Raw genomic sequence first — 18545 nt, 5'->3', positions numbered from 1 at the left:
ATCTTGTTTCCTGTTTTCAATCAGCTAAGTAGGGAGATAACTCTGTTTGTTTGTTTGATTTGTGCCCCGCATTTCTACCAGACAAAATGGCACTCAAAGCAGCTAACAGTTATAAAAACCAAGATTAAAATAAACTTAGTGGAAGATAAGGACCAAGATGGAAGAAGATGAAATAAGATGGTGACGTATGAAGCTGGATGCAATCCACCAGCCATGTATGGCACTCAATAAACCACACAGTTCTGGGAGTGTAAAAACACGGGGATTGCCACAAGAAAGTCATTGATGGGCTGCATTAATAGCTTGGTGGGCCACACAGGTAGTGCGGGAGACCTCCCCTATCAGACAGGTAACTGGCAATCTGACTGCATGCCAGTTTTGCCTTGCCCAAGGGCACAGCTTAGATACAGAGAGAGAGAGAGAGAGAGAGAGAGATGGTTTACAAGGGTAATGTGTCAGTGTACTGGTTGGAAGGACCTTGGCTCACTATGCTGCTCTTCCCTGCCTAGACACTTCTGCCCTTATATGGCGAAAGCAGGTGGCGCCGGTGCTCAATGCCGAGGGAAGGAGGGAACAAAGGTCACCCCTGTGCTTGCTCTGTTCAGGTGCAGTCTGTCTCCAAGGTGCCGTGTGCCCACCAAGCAGACGCCACCGCTAAGGTAAGCAGTCAGGTCTGGGGATCTCCAGAGCCTGTTCCTGACCCATGCGTGTCCTTGCTTTAGCCTTGGCTTAAACACCAGAGGGGTGCCTTGCCCTAGGTGATAACAAGCCTCCTCCTTCCTCCCTCTAATTAGTCTTTTCCCCCCCATGGTGTGGAAAGTATTTCAGAATGTGAAGGATGAGCAGTGGTCCTGGACCTTCACAGGGAAAGCAAGGTCTAGGCTCCCCAACTGGAGAGTTCTCCCAAGCCACAAAAGCTGCTTATGCTTCCAGCTTGAATTTACTTGTCTTTCTAAGATTCCCACACTGTTTGGGTTCGCAAGGCGGCTTTCCATAAGCCGAGGAGAGCAGAATCCATCAGGCTGGCTCTGCCTACGCGGCTCTTGACCTTACTTGTTCAGTGAAAGTTGCTGGCTTAGCACAAATGCCATACAGTAAAGCTTGAGGAAGCAGTGAGTGTCTTCAGAGACAGCAGGGAAGAGATATGATCAGGAAGGAGAAGCTTCCCATATTACAGAGCTGCCAAGAGGGACGCATGGGAACAGGGAATCCAGATAGCAGAGCAGTGGAGGCTGGTGGCTCCAGTTTCGAAGGGGTGGTGATTCCATTCTGGGTTTTAGTTAGAACCAGCCAGAGCTCTAAAGGTGCTATCCAAGATACTTAACGCATTTGGGGGATAGCATGCATCACTTTGAGTAGCACTTTTAGAGTTCTGGCTGGTTCTAACTAAACCCAGAATGGAATGACCGCCCCTCCAAAATTGGAGCCACCAGCCTCCACTGTTGCAGAGGGTATTTGATTCAAGAGCAACCAAGTGGAGCTGTCCATGGCATTCCAGGGGGAGCCACTCTGAGGATGCCAGGCTGTGCTCTAGTTAAAAGAAGTCAATAGAGAATTAGAGGGATCAGTGAGATGTGTGCTGCATCCAGTTCTGTTTCTTCTGTAGCTTGCCACCCACCAGGTGTTTAGTGCTGTGCCACAGAGTTGATGCCAAAAAGAGAGCATTGCTAGTTTAGTGTTTACGTGTTTAGCGTTTAGGTCTTTAGTGTTGCGCCACAGGGTTGCCACAGGCAGGCAGCCCCACTTGCTACCATAGCCTGCTGCACACCCAACCATGCAGGTCCCACCCATCTGGCTCTACAGCCTCAAATTTAAAAAATATCTAGCCCCCAAGTTTACTGATGAGTGCTGCACTTCCTCACTACAAGCAAACAGGGGCCCATGAGCTAAGCCTGATTGCACATAGAGGATATTTATGTAGCTCGTTCACTGTTTTTTAAATTCATACATGAGGATTGGTTGTGTCCATGTGAAGAACACATCAAGGGAGCTTTATTTCTGTTCATATTAAAACTGAGACTCAATCCAGACAAGATGGAGGTACTGTTAGTGGCTGGTTCATCTGCCCAATTGAATGGTGTTCAACCTGTTCTAGAGGGGTTTATACTATGCCTAAAGGATCAGGTTCATAGTTTCGGGGGTGCTTTTGGATCCAGCATGGTCACTGGAGGCATAGGTGGCCTCAGTGGCAGGGAGCACATTTTATGAGCTTTGGCTGGTATACCAGCTACGACCCTATCGAGACAGAGATAGCCTGGCTACAGTTATTCATGCTGTGGAAACCTCTGGTTTGGATTACCGCAATGTATTATATGTGGGGCTGCCTCTGAAAATGATCCAGAAATTTCAGCTGGTCCAAAATAGAGCAGCGAGATTGTTAACAAGGATTGGCTGATGTTATCATATTACACTGGTGCTTTGTCATCTGCACTAGCTACCAGTCCATTTCTGGGCCCAATTCAAAGTGTGGGTTTTGACCTTTAGCCCTAAATGGCTTGAGGCAAGGTTACCGGAACAATTAAGTCCTCCAATATATACCTCCCTGGACTCTAAGATCCTCATCTCTCTGGGTGCTCCTTCTAAATGAGGTGAGGTGAGTGGCTGAGGCAAGGGCCTTTTTGGTGGTGGCACCCTGGTTGTGGAATGAGGTCCCCAGAGATTCACCTGGCGCCTACAGTGTGGGATTTTCAGTGCTTGGTGAAAATCTTTTTGTTCTCTCAACCATTTTGGTCCTTCAGTTTTAAAAACTGTTGGTATGTTTTTAGCTTTTTGCACTGATGGTGGTGTTTACATTTACTTTGGTTTTATTTTGTTGTCTGAAATGTTGTTAGGTTTTTATATTATGTTTTATTATGTGTTTTGTGTTTTGTACTTTCTGGTTTTAAGTTTCGTTTTGTGAACTACCCAGAGAACTTTGATCATTGGGTGGTACAGCAATGTAATAAATAAATAAAGAGATATTACTTGACAAAAAAGGTAGGTAAGCTTCCTGTAGACTCTGGCAGTCTTCCTATAGACCAGGAGGGGGCATTGCCCAGGGTTGGGGGGACTGCATATATCCAGCAGCATTTCTGCATTGCCACAAAATCCCAGCATACATACAGGCCTGCTTAGAAGCTCTCTCATCCTTCAAACTTTAGCACCACTCATAGGAGGCAGGTGTAGTCATTCCCTATATAGTCTGCCCTCTTCTGCTCTGCACTGTTGCAATATGTTGCTGACAGCAAGGATGACGTCAGGGACTCATGCACACTTTCCCTCTTTTTCTCTACATACATACCTCACTGCTCTTTCAGTGAGTCACAGATTAAAGGCTGATCTCCCTCCAGCTCTGAAATCTTATTATCAGGCTTTACTTTTTATTGAAGTGAACCCAAACAATGTTTTGGTGACCCAAGAGCTGTGCTTGTTTGATTTAAGCAAAACACTTTGGAAGTCAAATCAGGTTCCTCTGCAGGCATCGCAAGAACTCAGTATATCCGCTTGTTAGTTAATATAATTTCTCTAAAACTGAGCTGCTAGATATTGCTGCTCTAATATTTTTCAAGGAGACCCTAGATCTAAGCTAAGTTAACCTTTAGCAAAGTTGTAGAGCGTGGCAACATGAAGCATCGTAATACTTTCTCTTTTGGCACGGATTTATGAATATGATCTGAATTGAATGCAAACAGTGAGATAAACTGGCTTTTTAAACCATAAAACAATGGAAATGGTAGGAGGGTAGGTGAGGGAAGTAGCCAAGATCCTTTCCATAAGGTTTTCAGATGTTGGTTGTGACATGGCTGTTATTCATGACCTTTTCCGCTCCCAATGCCAGATCCCCCCACCAACGGCTGAACACCATGCCGGAACTTAATGCCAAAGTCACCAGGACGCTGAACAAAACTACACCTGGAATCCAGATATGGAGAATTGAGGTGGGTACATGTGTGTGTATGTGTGTTTGAGAGAGAGAGAGACAGAGACAGACAGACAGACAGACAGACAGACGTAGACCTGGTTCACATGTAACAACAGCCCATGGTTTAAACAACCCATGGGTTTTAGTGCATGAGCAGGAGAGAGCAGTTGTACTGCCTCCCGCATGCCTGCCACTTCCACTTTTAATTATCAATCTATGATCAGCTCACTTAAAGTTTGTTGAGCCTGATGTGTGAACCCAGAGTGCTAGCTTGTTTAGGGGCTAAGCAACCCTGCAGTTAACCCATGGTTTATTGTCTTTCCTGCTCATCCCCAGCAGACCATGGGTTGTTTAAACCATGGGCTGTCATTACGTGTGAAGTGGCCTGTAGGATCAAGCTGAGGAAGAGACCATGTTTAGACGTGTGTCTCTGTATGATGTATATTTTGCGTGTTTCCTCCTTTCCCAGCATTCCACCTTCTCCCGAGATATCCTACCTTTTGAAGGAAGAGGGAGAGCTGCAGAAGGGACTGATCTAGACTGCCAACTCAGTGGTGCAGAATCCTCGTATTTAATCTACAGTTCTGAGGCCAAACTAGACTTGACCTTAATTGCATGAATGCAATTCATATGCACATTAAAAAAAATAGCAGCTGCAGGAGACTAGAGGGGCATGGAGGAAGGGTTCAATCCTTTCCTTCCATGCCATGATCCCAAATACTGCCCTCAAGCTGCTTTTTGCATGAGGAAGCCTGTTTTGGCTCAGTTGGTAGGATGCAGCAACCTCCACCTATAAGGAGCACAGGAAGGCTACAGTTTGGCACCAATGGGGAATTTCCTCCCAACGCAAATAGCAGTTAACCCCCCTCCCCCCCCCACTTTGATCCTGATGATGATCAGGAGTCTCCTTCCAGGAGATGCTATTTGCATTTTTTAAAATGTGCATGTTAAATTTAAAGCCACGTTCAATGTCACGTCTGGTTTGGTCCTAAGAAAGATTGATGGGGAACTAATTTGGAGGATTATTGTAGGGCAAGCGCAGACCTTCCTCTATAGCAGGGGCGGGGGAGCTGTTCCCACCCTGGGGGCAAGATTTCTTCTCAGGATACCTGGGTTGGATGATGTCAAGAGGTTGTTTACTCCCCTCCCTCTGAAGCCCCTTCCCTTCCCCCAAAGCCCCACATGTGATATCATTGGACTCCTTTCTCTGTGCAGAGAGAGGCATGGAGTGACCTCTCTACCCCTCTCTCTACACAGAGAAAGGGACTCCCTGCTCAGTACTAAAGACTGCCTTCCTCCGTGACTGGAGGTAAGAGTGAGGTTTCCCTGCTCAGCGCTAGACAAAGGCTGCCTTTCTCTAGTACTGAGCACTGGGCAGGGCCTGGAAGGGAAGCTGGTGGTAGGGATGCATGGATTTAGTTAAATCCATTCCATCAGCATTTTGCAGAATGTCAGGTGCCTTTTGTTCCATCATCCAGTGACAGAATTGGATTTTTTGTATGAGAATTTTGTTTGTTTGCAAATGCACCTTTGCACAAATTCCCTGCAAAAGTAAAAAACAAGTCTGTGGAATTAACGTGACTCGGGAAAAGCTGCTGTGCTGCAGAATCTGCATAGAAATCTGAACTCATTTGAATCCCTTGTGGATTTCTCCAACACCCCTAGCTGGCAGGTCAGAAGAGGAACCACGTGGTTACCCATCCCTGCCCTGTAGAAAAGCCAGGGAAGCAAAGTGGCTAAGCATGACATTCCCCATCATACTCATGGATATGGTGCAATAGGAGGGGCGATGCTGGTAGAATCTGGAATTTTGCCAGCTGGCCGCAAGATAATTGCGAGCCATACCCCAAGACTGCAAACTGAGAACATTCCCCCTCTGTCAGGAAACCTCTGGCACAAGGAGGCAATTTCATAACACATTCCCTGACCTGGCATTGTAACCATCAAGTATTCAGGGTATCATAGATTTGGGCATATGCCCACCTGCCTTCTAGAAGGTTGAGTGTGTGGGACTTTGCAAGGTTCTTGAGGAGGGCCTGAGGCTCAACACCCTCTTGAGGAGGGGTGTTGAGCCTCAGGCCCACAGGCCAAATCTGACCCTCTGGGGTTTCCCTTCCCCAAGCCCCAACCTTTCCCCAACATGCCAAACATTTGGTGATTTCCCAGCTTTTGCGTGATTTCGCCCCCATTCTAAAATGTTGAAATGCTTCTCCTATGGTTTAGTTACTGGCAGTACCTAAGAATAGAAGAAGAGCCATGCTGGATTAGACCAAGGATCTGTCTAGTCCAGCATTCTGTTCACACAGTGGCCAACCAGCTGCCCAAGGAAAACTCACAAGCAGGACACAAGTGCAACACACCCTCCTGCCCATGTTCACCAGCAACTGGTGTACATAGACAGTACTGACTATAAGAGCTTTAAACTAAAATATGCTGGTATTTTTGCTCCACCAACCAATGGAATGAGGCCCCTGGAGCGTTTCTCTGAAATTGAATTCAACTCTCAGTCTGGGGGAGGTTTGACAACCCAGCTGTTGAGAGAGGACAGGTAGGGCAAATCCAAAAAGATGTAGAGAAATGCAGAAAGAACTCTCACAGTACACCTTTTGCATGGCCTCAGCTAATTTGTTTCTCCCCTTCTCTTCCAGAACATGGAGATGGTGCCTGTGCCACCCAAAACATATGGGAACTTCTATGAAGGGGATGCTTATATCATTCTTTCGGTAAAAGGAATTAAGAATTAAGAATGCTGGAGGCCTTGAATCATTAAGCTTGATGGGACAGGGCAGCTGGAAAGAAGAAAGGGTTTCAGCCCAAGAAAGGAGCAGGACAGGGGTGTCTTGTCCCATGTAAAATATGGGCAGTGGTTTGTTGAATGTAATAAGATCATAGGTAAAGGAGGCAGCTTGCATGCAAGTTTGTGCGTGGCATGGGGCAAAAGCATGCAAGTGAACATGTAATGTACAATGCAGACCTGCCAAACCTACCTTCTTACATGGAAGTTCCAACTAACTCTCTTCTATTCAGATCTTACCTTTTATGATTATAATTTATTACATTAATATCTCACGTTTCATATCAGAAGCTTAGAGCAGCTTCTATATAGTCCTCATAAAGGCTGTTTACAGAGGGTACTTCCAGACAGAGGGTTCCTAGCACTAAGAATTTTATTTATTTACTGTACTTTTAAACTGCCCAATAACCTAAGTTCTCTGGGTGGTGTACAGTACATCTCTGGGTGCTGCACATTACAATCAAAAGGCCCTGTGCAGCTTTTCTGTCTTTTCTTCCTTAACAGATTTTTTCTGGTAAGGAAAAAATATGAAAAAGCAGTGGGAAAGCATGGGAGGGCTACAAACTGATGACAGTGCCATCTGGAAACCACACACACTCCGCAACATTCTGTAAACGAGGCAAGGTAATTGTGTGATAAATCCTTGTCTGGAAGCACCCAGAGCCAAGCCTGCTTAGCTTCAGCATTAGAACCATGCTTTGTGACTTCAGACCATTCTCTAAGTATATTTTTTTTGCTCTGCACATGTTGAGAAGGATTTCTTCACTTAATAAATTGCCATCACCAATTAGGATAAGCAAGGTAAGTTTTAGATTATTTAAATTAACAATTGTATTGATTTAATATTGGCATGCATTAGCTGATAAAGCAATAAAATGACCAGATCATAGTTCTGTTCTAGATGGGTTAAATCTGTTGAGAGCTGATATAACATAGTAGACAAGAGCTGAGCCATGAATCAAAACATCTAGAGTTCAGAGTTCATTCCTGCCATGAACTCATAAGGTCGCCTCAGTCCCCCAGTCTGCAATATGGGGTAATACTGACTTATTTTACAAGGTTGTCATAGAGATAACAAGATAATGGGTTGGATCCAGACTTAGTCAAACTTACAGTAGACACACTGAATTCAATGGGACCTAAGTTAGTCCTGGCTAACAAGTCCCATTTATTACAATGGGTTTACTGTAATTTTGACCAAGTCTGGATCCAACCCAATGTATGAGAATTATATATCTCATGCACATATGTCTTATGAGATATAAATGCTAAGTTGTCTTTGTATAAAGCTTGTTACCATTCAAATGTGTTTTTAGATTACACAGCCGTCGTTATTTTCATGTTTTTTCATTACTATTTTTGCATTGCTGCTTGTTGGAAGCTGCCTTGAAGGCTGTAATTGGCCAAAAGTTAGGATAGACATCTAACAATAACCAATAAATACTTCATACCCTAGCCATTCCCACCTCTTCTTCTCTGTACTTCTCTCTCTTTCTGCACTGTGAGCACCTTCCTGTTGCATTGTATACATTCCAGATCATTGATGAGTATTGACAAGCAGTTTGGATATCAGAATAAGAAATGAATGAATGGATGGATGAGAAGATGAAGCTGAGTTGATTAGATCAAAGCAGAACTCCTTATAAGAGCCTTGCGCCTCTACGTGATATAAGTGATATAAGCAGGCTAAATGTTGCAGATTTACCAAGGGAGCAGAACAACAACAAAAGACTTTTGTTTACTTTTTGTCCTTAAAATGTGGCACCATAACTTTTCTTAATGTTTTTGTTGCTTTTTGGAATGCAATATGAATTAGCCAATTTACCCATTGCACTTACATTCAGCATGGGTTAGGGCGGGGCTGGGGACTTCTAGGGACTTACTCCCTTTTGTGTATTAGGGTAGAGATTTCTGTAAATGTACTTTTCTAGTGGGGCATTATGGATGATTGTGAGCAAGGCTAGCTAGGTTTGTGAATCAGTAGGTCTAGCATGTTGGTACTTTCTCCACATAGAGGGACAGAGAGATCTCTGGAGTTTAGGTGAGCATATATGGACCTGGCTTGCTAAGAAGCTTCTTTTTCAACTCAGACACAAAAGACTGGGAACACCTACACCTATGACATCCACTTCTGGCTGGGCAACTCATCATCTGTGGATGAGCAGGGTGCAGCGGCCATCTACACTACCCAGATGGATGACCACCTGGGTGGGGTAGCAGTACAGCATCGGGAGGTTGAGAACTATGAGAGTGAGGCCTTCCGGAGCTACTTCAAAAATGGTCTCATGTACGTAAGACTTTATGTCATCCTCCGGTGGCTGCATGGTTATGCCTTCTTCTTCTTCATAGAGCTGCTTTATGTTCTTAAGTAGCAATCTGTGCCATAACACTCAGAGATGAATGCTGAAGAGTCCCGATTGGCAGTGGCTCTCTGCTGCATGCTCCTGTGTATTTAGAAACACACAACGGCCATTCATGTGTTTTCTATGAACAATTCGGGTTTGCCACCTCCTGAAATTAAGAACAAATCCTGTTATCTGGGTGGGGCCTAGTGGTGGAACCTTCTTGGTCAGGGGGTGGAGCGTAGAGTAGGTTCAGTGGTGGAGTGTGAAACTCAGCAGATTTTGACAGTCCTTGGGGGCTGCTGGAACTGGACTTTCTCACCCCTTCTGCTCATGGCAGTATTTCCAGCCCCTGGAAAATGTTACACAGAAGGTATGGGGAACCTTCTGTGGTATAGTGGTGAGCGTGTTGGACTGGGAGCCGGGAGATCCGGGTTCTTGTCCCCACTTGGCCATGGAAGCTCACTGGGTGACTTTGGGCCAGTCACAGACTCTCAGCCCAACCTACCTCACAGGGTTATTGTCGTGATGATAAAATGGAAAGGAGGAGGATAATGTAAGCCACCTTGGGTTCCTTGCAAGAGGAAAAAAAGGCAGGATATAAATGCAATAAATAAATAAACCTGCTCAGTGGGGTAAGCTGTGTTACAGGGAGATCCCCCAAAACTGGGTGGAGGCATCTTCCATGAGTGGAGCCCTTCTTCCCATGGAAGGCAGACTCTGGATGCATTGTGATGTATTTGCCTAAAGCAGGGGAAGGCAACCTCCACCCGTGGGCCTAATCTGGCCCCGGGAGGGCTGAGCATCACTCAGCCATGGCTTGCAGGAGCAGGCTCTTTCAAGTGCCGACCAAGCCCCTTCCAGCCCCAAGCAGGATGTGGGAGAGTGGGTGGGGCAGGAAGGAGCTGCTAGACTCAACTGGCCCTAGCAGGAGCTGGCTTTTGCAAGCAGGGCCTGAGTCCCTTTCTGCCCCAACTGTGCCTCATCAGAATATGAGTGGGCGGGAAAGAGACATTTGGCTGCTGCTTGCAGGAGCTGGCTCCTGCAAGTGCCAACTGAGTCGCTTTCTGGCACAGAGCTTCATGGGGAAAAGTGGGCAATGCAGCACCGACGCTGTCATAGGAAAGGTGGGGCTTTGAGTGCCCCATCCTTCCACATCATCGAGTTCACTGAGCTTGGTCCAAGAAGTGACTGGGGCAGGAAGGGACTTGGCCAATGCTTACAGGAGCTGGTGGTTTTGGATCCTGGTTTATTAACTAGCCACAGTTAGAATAAACCACAGTTTCCCAAGTTTAGACGTAATGGCTTGTTTTTGTATGTCTGAACTGGGCCTATGTATAAGAAAATAAGAAATAAGCTCCAGAACAGAGGGCATCACTTGACCTCTCCATTTAGAGGCCTGAAAAGTGTGTAGTTGTCAAAATAAATATGTAAACATCAGGGGCTATGGAGAACATAGGAAGCTGCCTTATACCAAGTCAGACCCTTGGTCCATCTAGCCCAGTATTGTTGACACTGACTGGCAGCAGCTCTCCAGGGTTTCAGGCAGGATTCCTTCCTAGCCCTACCAGGAGATGCTGGGGATTGAACCTAGGACCTTCTCCATGCAAAGCATGTGCTCTACCACTGAGCTATGGCACCTATCCATGGGGAATGCAGCAGGACCTTTCTTCCTACCCTCTCCTGTCATGCTCTGGCTCCCTCCATGTTTTCTCATGCAAGGCATGCTGGGGAGAGGTAAACCTTTTCCCCCATGGAAGACATGACTGCTGGGGCCACCCCCTACAGTGCAGATCCTGACCCTACACTTCCTCTGCAGCTACAAGAAGGGTGGAGTGGCCTCAGGCATGAAGCATGTGGAAACCAACACATACAATGTGCAACGCCTGCTGCATGTCAAGGGCAAGAAGAATGTAGTAGCTGGAGAGGTAGGTCAAAAGTGAGAGGGCAACATGAGGGAGGGGAATGGTAGTTTACTAGGAGCCTTAGCTCCTTGTGAAAACTGCTGGGGCAAGAGACTGGGCTCTTCGAGACGCATTTACCACTTGTGGGCGATCCGTAAAGCCATCCCAGTGCTGTGGCCAAATTACAAACCACTAAGGCACACAATTTTGCAATAGACTTGACCCTCTTGGTGCAGCAGTGCAATAGGGACTCTTATTTATATTTTTTTATATGTTGTGCTTCTACCCTTGGTGAAGTCCCCACAAGCCCCAGCGCCATCCAAGAGACTCTAGGTGTGGTGCCTGTAAACAAACCCTAAAAGCCTTTTTCCAGCTGTGCTGCTTTTCTTGCGTAGGTGGACATGAGCTGGAGCAGTTTCAACCTGGGTGATGTGTTCCTGCTGGACCTCGGGAAGCTCATCATCCAGTGGAATGGTCCTTCCAGCAACCGCATGGAACGCCTGAAGGTGCGAAGGATGCTGTGTGGATGGTGGAAATGGGGAAGCTGGATAGACACGAGATGGCCTGGGAAGAAGGATTTTGTTACATGGACTTCCTATGATGCGGAGAGGGGGGATGTGATATTTGAATTCTAAAATATGTCAAAGTACATCCTATTGTAAGAAATGGGGTGTAAACTTGGCTCACCTGTCGGAGGTTGCCCCTTCCCTTGACAAATTATCGCTGCCATGTCACAGTGAGGTCTTATTTTAAGATCCCTCAAAACCTTTGCTCCAAAATCTCTTCTTCTGTGTCAAAGGTAAGTTGTAGAAGGTGTGAAGGGCAAAAGTGCATTTTTGCATGTGCAGAGTACCTTTCCCTCACTATGCCAAGTAGCCCAACCCAGATCTGGATTTAGGTGGGAGGGTCCTGTTACACAGCATGATTACCTGGCAGGCTAGTGCCCCTAAATATACGTTGCACCACAGTTGCCTCTCTTCTGAAGCAGGGTTGAAAACCAAATGCAGAAGAATCCATTTTATGATGGCATCAGAATTTTGGACTTGGTATGTGGTCTAGGAGGGGACTGACACATGAATGAGGGCTGACAAATTCTACACAGGGCCAGCCCTACCATTAAGCAGAGTGAGGTGGTTGTCTCAGGTGGCTGATTTTGAGTGTCATGGAAGGCCCCTCCCCCCCTCTTTCTGGGTTTCTTAACACGGAACTTTTATTCTGCTATTGAAGTTGGTTACTCACAGAAGTTTGTGGGTCCTTTAGAAAACATTGTTAACCTCCAGGGTGTCTCTCACACTAAATGATCTTTATTCCATTTTTTAAAGGATCCGAGGTAATGAGCTATTAAATTACAGCGCTTGAGTTCCCTCTGAAAAGCGGAAAACCTGCAATAAGAGGAGCTAGAACACAGTGCTATCTAGCGGCTGCATAATGAAACATATTGAAGACTGAGATAAGGGGGGAAAGGGGCGGCGGGAAGGGTGTGTAAAGGGAGTCCATTGTGATCCTGCATTTAAAACGGAAGCAGAAAGCCCCATTTTAAATGTGGGATTTCATGTTGGTATAGAGATGTGCTCTCTCGCTCTCTCTCTCTCTCTCTCTCTCACACACACACACACACACACACACCCTGTCCCACAGCCATCCTGCTCTTATCTGTGGACTTCCCCGTTTCTCCAATGCTATTCAGACTCCCTCCTGTAACCTTCTGACACTGGCTTGTGTTCCTCTCAGGGGATGAATCTGGCCAAGGACATCCGTGACCGGGAGCGTGGGGGTCGAGCGCAGGTGGGTGTGGTGGAAGGTGACAATGAAGCTGCCTCTCCTGGGCTCATGAAGGTCCTGACCTATGTGCTGGGGGAGAAGAGGGACATCCAGCCGGCAATCCCAGATGCTGTGGTGGACCAGAAGCAGAAATCCTCTCTGAAGCTCTATCAGTGAGTAACATTTGGCATGCAGTGGAACTGGAGACCAAAGCTAGGCAAGGAGGTTGTGTGGAGAACAGAAGATGCAGCTGCAGGAAAGAAGGGCAAACATCTCCTAGGCAAGCAATAACAGGGAACTGTGGGGAGTATTACCGAATGTGCTCCCCCTAGCCACATTTACAGACTTGTGCACATTCTAGAAAAACACCTTAATCAAAAGCATTTTTAAACATTGGCAATAGTGTGTCTTTGGCAAAGAGGGGAACCCAAAACAATCCACATGCACAGAAGCTTCTTCAATCAATGGGAAATTTTTATTAACTACAAGCAGAAATTTAACTGTACATTTATCTTGTTGGGGGAAATGTCTGGTAGGGCAGTTGAAAGTCATACATACAGATCAATCAGCCATGTAAGACTGCAACAAGAACTTGGATTGTGGGGAAATTTGTCTACGTTCTTGTGGAGGCTGGCTCCAGAGCTAAAATGAGGCTGTGGAAAGTGCTGACTGTTCAGCTTGCAGTAGGAAGGGTTTGTTGCAGTGAGAAGTTGAGGAGGTGGGGATGAGGAAAATTGGGGTCCCCAACACTCTTGAGAAGGAAAAAGAAAGGGTTGGGGGGTGAGCGTAGAGAGTGGGGAGGAAGAAGGGATTGAGAGGGGAGATCGGCTGGAACTCTTGCAGTGGAACCTGAGGGTACCAAGAGGCCGAGTATCCAGTGGCAAGGTCTTGAGATGTTATAAGCCAGCCAGCCATAGAAAGAACCAGTCCAAAAACCAGCACACTTGCTGCTTGCACTAGCACACTTGCTTTTTGTATACTTTTTTTTGACAAAGACTTTGCCATCCTGACTCACATGAGTATAACACTAAAGTTGCCTCAAACCTCTTAAGTATTGGAATTGCAGTTCCTGCCTGCAGCAAAAGGTGTAAGCACTTTACTTCCAGAGCTATCACTAAAATGTAAGAGGGTGCTTGTGGCAAATGAGTGCAAGTCCAGTGGAGGGGTTTCTTAACAATGTGGCATTGTGAAACCTGTTCATCACCCAATTCAGTTCCTTTGCTCTGGGGGGCGGGGGGGGGGAGGTGTTTCCTGTCTATCCGGAGGGGGAAATCACTTTACAACTGGTCACCTGCATGAGATCAGTTTAATAATCTGCCTGTCTATTTTATGCAACTTCACTTGGTATGATAATATCAAGCCTGAAGCTACTGAGTAACCTCCTTTGCTAAGGTCAGAGCTTCTTAACTAAGCTCAGACCAAACTTTCATAAAGGCTCTATGCCAATATGGAAGGTCTGCTAACAGGAGGAAAGCTTTCTGATGAAGTAAACATCCTGGATGTAACTGTTGGTCAGGAAAACAAAGGTTCTGTGTAAAGCAGGGATGCCAAACCAGAATGGGGTAGGGAGAATTTCCCTCCACCAGGCCCTCCATGGGCCAGTTGACATCAGTGGGCGTGGCCATGTCCACTGACATCATTGTCTTGGACCCCACTCATTTTGTCTTTCTTTGTACTATAGTTTTCTGTGGTATGCATCATCCCCATGGGGAGGGTGTGCACTGCACGAAGCCACTCAGCCAGTGTTGGGAAAAGCAGCTTGCTTCTCCCAGCACCTTCTGAGTCTCCCACAGGCCACACCCTCTGTTATCTCCAATCTGAGGTTGGAGATAACAGCAGGGATTCTTCCAGGAACCGAAAGAGGCTTTGTGAGCCAGATGTGGAACCTCCAGGGGCTAGATTAGGTTCTGCATCCCTGGTGTAATACATTTTTTCATATTTATGTTCTGTTTACAATAAGTAATGCAGTCAGGAACATTTGAGTGAACTTCCTTCATGGCTATGATTCTGTTTGTGGTGTGTGGGTTCTTTTGTATGTGAATTCAGAATAATCTAGCAAGGGGTATGATGGCAGAGGGCATATACAGAAAGTGGTGGGTGTGGGATGGGGAGATAAGGGACATGGGGACTGGGACTATGTACAGAAGAGAGGAAAGAAGAAGAAAAAAGAAATGTCACAGGGAAGGAGACCCTACAGATGGGTTCCTTGGTTTCTGGTGTTTCTGCAGACACTGCCCCATGTTCAAGTATTTCCCTGCAACCACAAAGATTAAAGAAAAAATCCTCCTTTCTTTCCCTGCTCTTCTGCCCTCCCCCTCCCCGCCCCCTTTAAAAAGAGAGCAATACACAGAGGCTTTTGGGATTCACTGACTCAACTGCAGGTGAGATGCAGAATTCCTGCTTCACACAGTACAGGAGAAGTAGCAAAAGAAGAAGTGTGGGTGACTGATACTTGTTATTTCCCCCCTTCCTACTGTCTGAAGTGGCCAGGAGCTTCTCAGGAAGCTGAATTCTGCAAGGCTCCACATATACTGAATGTACCCAATCCTGATTTTAGTTTCTAAGATAATTCATGTGTTGCAGCTGATTCTGTGACCCATCTTGTTCTGTCTCCCCCCTCCCAGCGTCTCCGATATAGAAGGGAACCTACTAATACAGGAAGTTGCCATCCAGCCCCTTACCCAGGACCTCCTGAAGCACGAGGCAAGTGGCTTCCTTAGGGAACGGGTTGCACTGGACAAGCCCAGGGGAAGTAGATCTGGCTTAAGCTTCCTGTGGGAGGGAGGCAGGAGGAGATGAGCCATCATTCCAAAGCTCAGCTGACACCATTTTGGTGGGGCTGTGAATCCATCTGGGTTTCAGTCAGAACCAGCCAGAATTCTAAAGTAGCTACTCAAGGTGCTGATCCTATTTTGGGGATAGGGTTCAGCACCCTGGATAGCTCTTTTAGAGTTCTGGCTGGTTCTGACTGAAAGCTAGATTGGATTTACAGCCCCACCGAAATTGGAGCCACCAGCCTCCACGGGCTAACACCATTGCATCCTTTCTACCTCCCTTTTCCACTCAAACCCCAAAATGAGGAGCAGAAAGGGTGGAGTCTCTAAGGGAAACCCTGGTGGCAATGTTGCCAGGGGGAGAAGGTTGCCCTGCCCCATGCTGCTGCTTTCTTATCTGTTCCTGCTTTGCCTCCTGCCAGGACTGCTACATCTTGGACCAGGGCGGCATGAAGATCTTTGTGTGGAAGGGCAGATTCTCCAGCAAGGTGGAGAGGCAGCAAGCCATGTCACGGGCCTTGGTGAGTGAGGACAGGGCTGTGGGAGGTCGTGTCTTTGGAACTGAGCAAAGCTGGGCCCCATCCATAGGAGGGGCCATAGCTCAGTGGTAGAGCACCTGCTTTGCATACTGAAGGCCCCAGGCTCAGTCCTTGGCATCTCCAGGGAGGACTGGAAAAACCCCGGCCCGAAACCCTGGAGAGCCGCTGCCAGTCAGTGTTGACAGCACTGGGCTAGATGGACCAAGGGCTGACTCAGGATAAGGCAGCTTCCTATGTTCCGTCTGGCCCCATAAGGCAGCTTCCTGTGTTCCATCTGGCCTCATATCCAGCACGAATCTATTGCGAGGTATCAGGGTCTCTGGGAGATACTGGGAGGGTATCTCCACTTGCTGTCATCTCCTGCCTTTTAAAAGGGATCTCAGCTCTTTCAGCTCCGGGACTCCCGACCTTGACTAACATGAGTGTCACTAAACCTTGCACATTCTCATTCTTGCTTTTGAACCAAGCTATTGCTTTTACAACTGCCGACCCACTTCTCTCTCTACCTTTTCCCCTGTTCCATTTCATAGCCTTGAGGAGAGTATCAGTAAAACAAGCAATCAAGTATATGAAACAGACAAAAAATAATAATGATAGGTGCTAGTGAGAAAACACCCCCCCCCCCCCGGTTCCTAATCGCAGCTCGTTCTTACAATGAAGCAAAGGGAAATAGTTGCATTTGGTGGCAAATTGTAGAAAGGAAATCTTCCTCCAGTGATTTGTTTAAAAAAGGAACTCCAGCCCAAAATTAGGATGGGGTGGGGATCATTTTGACTTTTTAAATATTTTGCTTCGGATGGGAACATGTCAAAGACCAGCACTGCCCCTTCAATTTAGCAGACTCAACTGCTGGAAACCACACACACACACACACACACACGCGCGCGCACGGGGTTTTGTTTTGTTTTTACAATGTTGTTGTTTTAAATACTAAAGACTTTGTTTTGGTTGGTTTCCTATTACACATCCTACAAACCTGGGACAACTTACAGAGGCACATTAACTCTTTATAGGCCTGCAGGAACCTTTATTTCCACTGCAGTACATATAGCAACCTAAGCTTGCTCTGCAAAGGACTTTCAGCAATGAGCAGCATAGTTTTCCTCTCAAATGCAGGATTATACCCAGAATCCCTAATCTAGTTTTGTATCTTAAGCAAGAAGATATTCATATTATTGTAAGGTGCTCTGTAGTCTTGGTAGGCAGACCAGAGGAAACATGTTTATATAAGTCAATATTTATGAAGGGAGCAGAAAATAAAATCCATACATCAGGGGTGCAGAACCTGAGCCAAAATTGGCCTGCCTGGAGGCCAAATCCAGCTCATTTGAGGGCTGAGGGCTTCTTCACACAGAGCTTTTATCTTGCTATTGAGATTGGTTCCTTGCGGAAGTTTGTGGGTCCTTTGTGGGTCATCAACCTCCAGGGCGTCTTCCGCACTAAATGACCTTTATTTCATTTTTTTAAAGATTTGAGATAATGGGTTATCAAATTACAGCACTTGAGTTCCGCTTGAGTTCCCTCTGTGAAAAGAGGAGAACCTGCAATAAGAGGAGCTAGACCACAGCACCATCTAGTGGCTGTGTAATGAGGTATATGGAAGACTCAGATAAGAGGGGAAAAGGGGGAGGGAAGGAAGCACGTGTAAAGGGAGCCCGTAGTGATCCTACATTTAAAACGGAAGCAGAAAGCCCCGTTTTAAATGCGTGATTTTAGGCTGGTGGAGAGATGCTCCAAATCTGGCCCTCCCCAGATGGCCATGCCCCTTTTGCCTGGCCCCACCCCCTTTCCCTTGACCACTCAACATTTGGTGGTTTCTCAGCTTTTGTGTAGGGGTTTCCCCTATTCTAAGCGGTTGAAATGCCCCTCCTAAGGCTTAGTTACTGGCAGTAAGAGCTTTAAGCTAACATATGCTATATTTTAAAATTATTTTTGGCCCCACCCCATTTGCCTTTAGCCCCATCCACCACTGGAATGTAGTCCCCAAGAGCTTCTCTGTAATTGAATTTGGCCCTAGGGCTGAAAGAAGTTTAGCTAACCTTTTACCTAAACTACAGTCAGTGGATTTTACAATAATTTTTAGGGAATGAGACATCAAGGATGTAAAATCTTGATGGCTGAGCTACTTTTGTATTACTACAGTTTTGCTTTTTTGCCTAAGTCCTTGACCTCTCTCCAGTGATCCGCGACAGCAGCCATCAGAACTGAACCAGTGTGCCTTCAGCCAGAAAGCATATATCTGTCTTAACCTCAGTTTTGAAGCATTCATATATTCATTGTTATTTCAAATTTCAAATTACCTACACTCTTTCCTCCATTTTTACATGTGTGAAAGAAATACAGTTACTTGGTTTTCTGGACTGGAACAAAGGGGACATCCAAGTATCTTTTGAGTTAGGAAGAAGGCTGTGCCCTGCCTTTGTTTAGCCATTGCTCTGGATAAATACCTTGGATTTTTTTTCATACCTAATGGTCCATTTGTATGAACCACTGGCCATTGAATATTAGTTCCAAGCTTAAAGTATCACAG

General features: G+C 46.2%; 1 protein-coding gene across 2 annotated transcripts in view; it reads left to right on the top strand.

The window, feature by feature from the left end:
• The first annotated feature begins 287 nt into the window (after positions 1–287).
• The window catches only part of VIL1 (villin 1), a 40879-nt gene continuing 22621 nt past the window's right edge, over positions 288–18545 (top strand). For both annotated transcript variants that reach the window (XM_084805861.1, XM_084805852.1), the window contains exons 1-9: positions 288–659; positions 3818–3917; positions 6550–6624; positions 8786–8982; positions 10857–10965; positions 11337–11447; positions 12673–12875; positions 15327–15405; positions 15899–15997. In XM_084805861.1, the coding sequence (XP_084661987.1) occupies positions 370–659; positions 3818–3917; positions 6550–6624; positions 8786–8982; positions 10857–10965; positions 11337–11447; positions 12673–12875; positions 15327–15405; positions 15899–15997 (1263 nt within the window). In that variant the 5' untranslated portion in view covers positions 288–369. The remainder of the gene's footprint in view (positions 660–3817; positions 3918–6549; positions 6625–8785; positions 8983–10856; positions 10966–11336; positions 11448–12672; positions 12876–15326; positions 15406–15898; positions 15998–18545) is intronic.

Source organism: Heloderma suspectum, chromosome 1 (genome assembly GCF_057233095.1).
Source record: "Heloderma suspectum isolate Gila_16-S chromosome 1, 16-S_ref, whole genome shotgun sequence".
Classification (NCBI taxonomy): domain Eukaryota; kingdom Metazoa; phylum Chordata; class Lepidosauria; order Squamata; family Helodermatidae; genus Heloderma; species Heloderma suspectum.
This window is presented reverse-complemented; position numbering and strand designations above follow the sequence as displayed.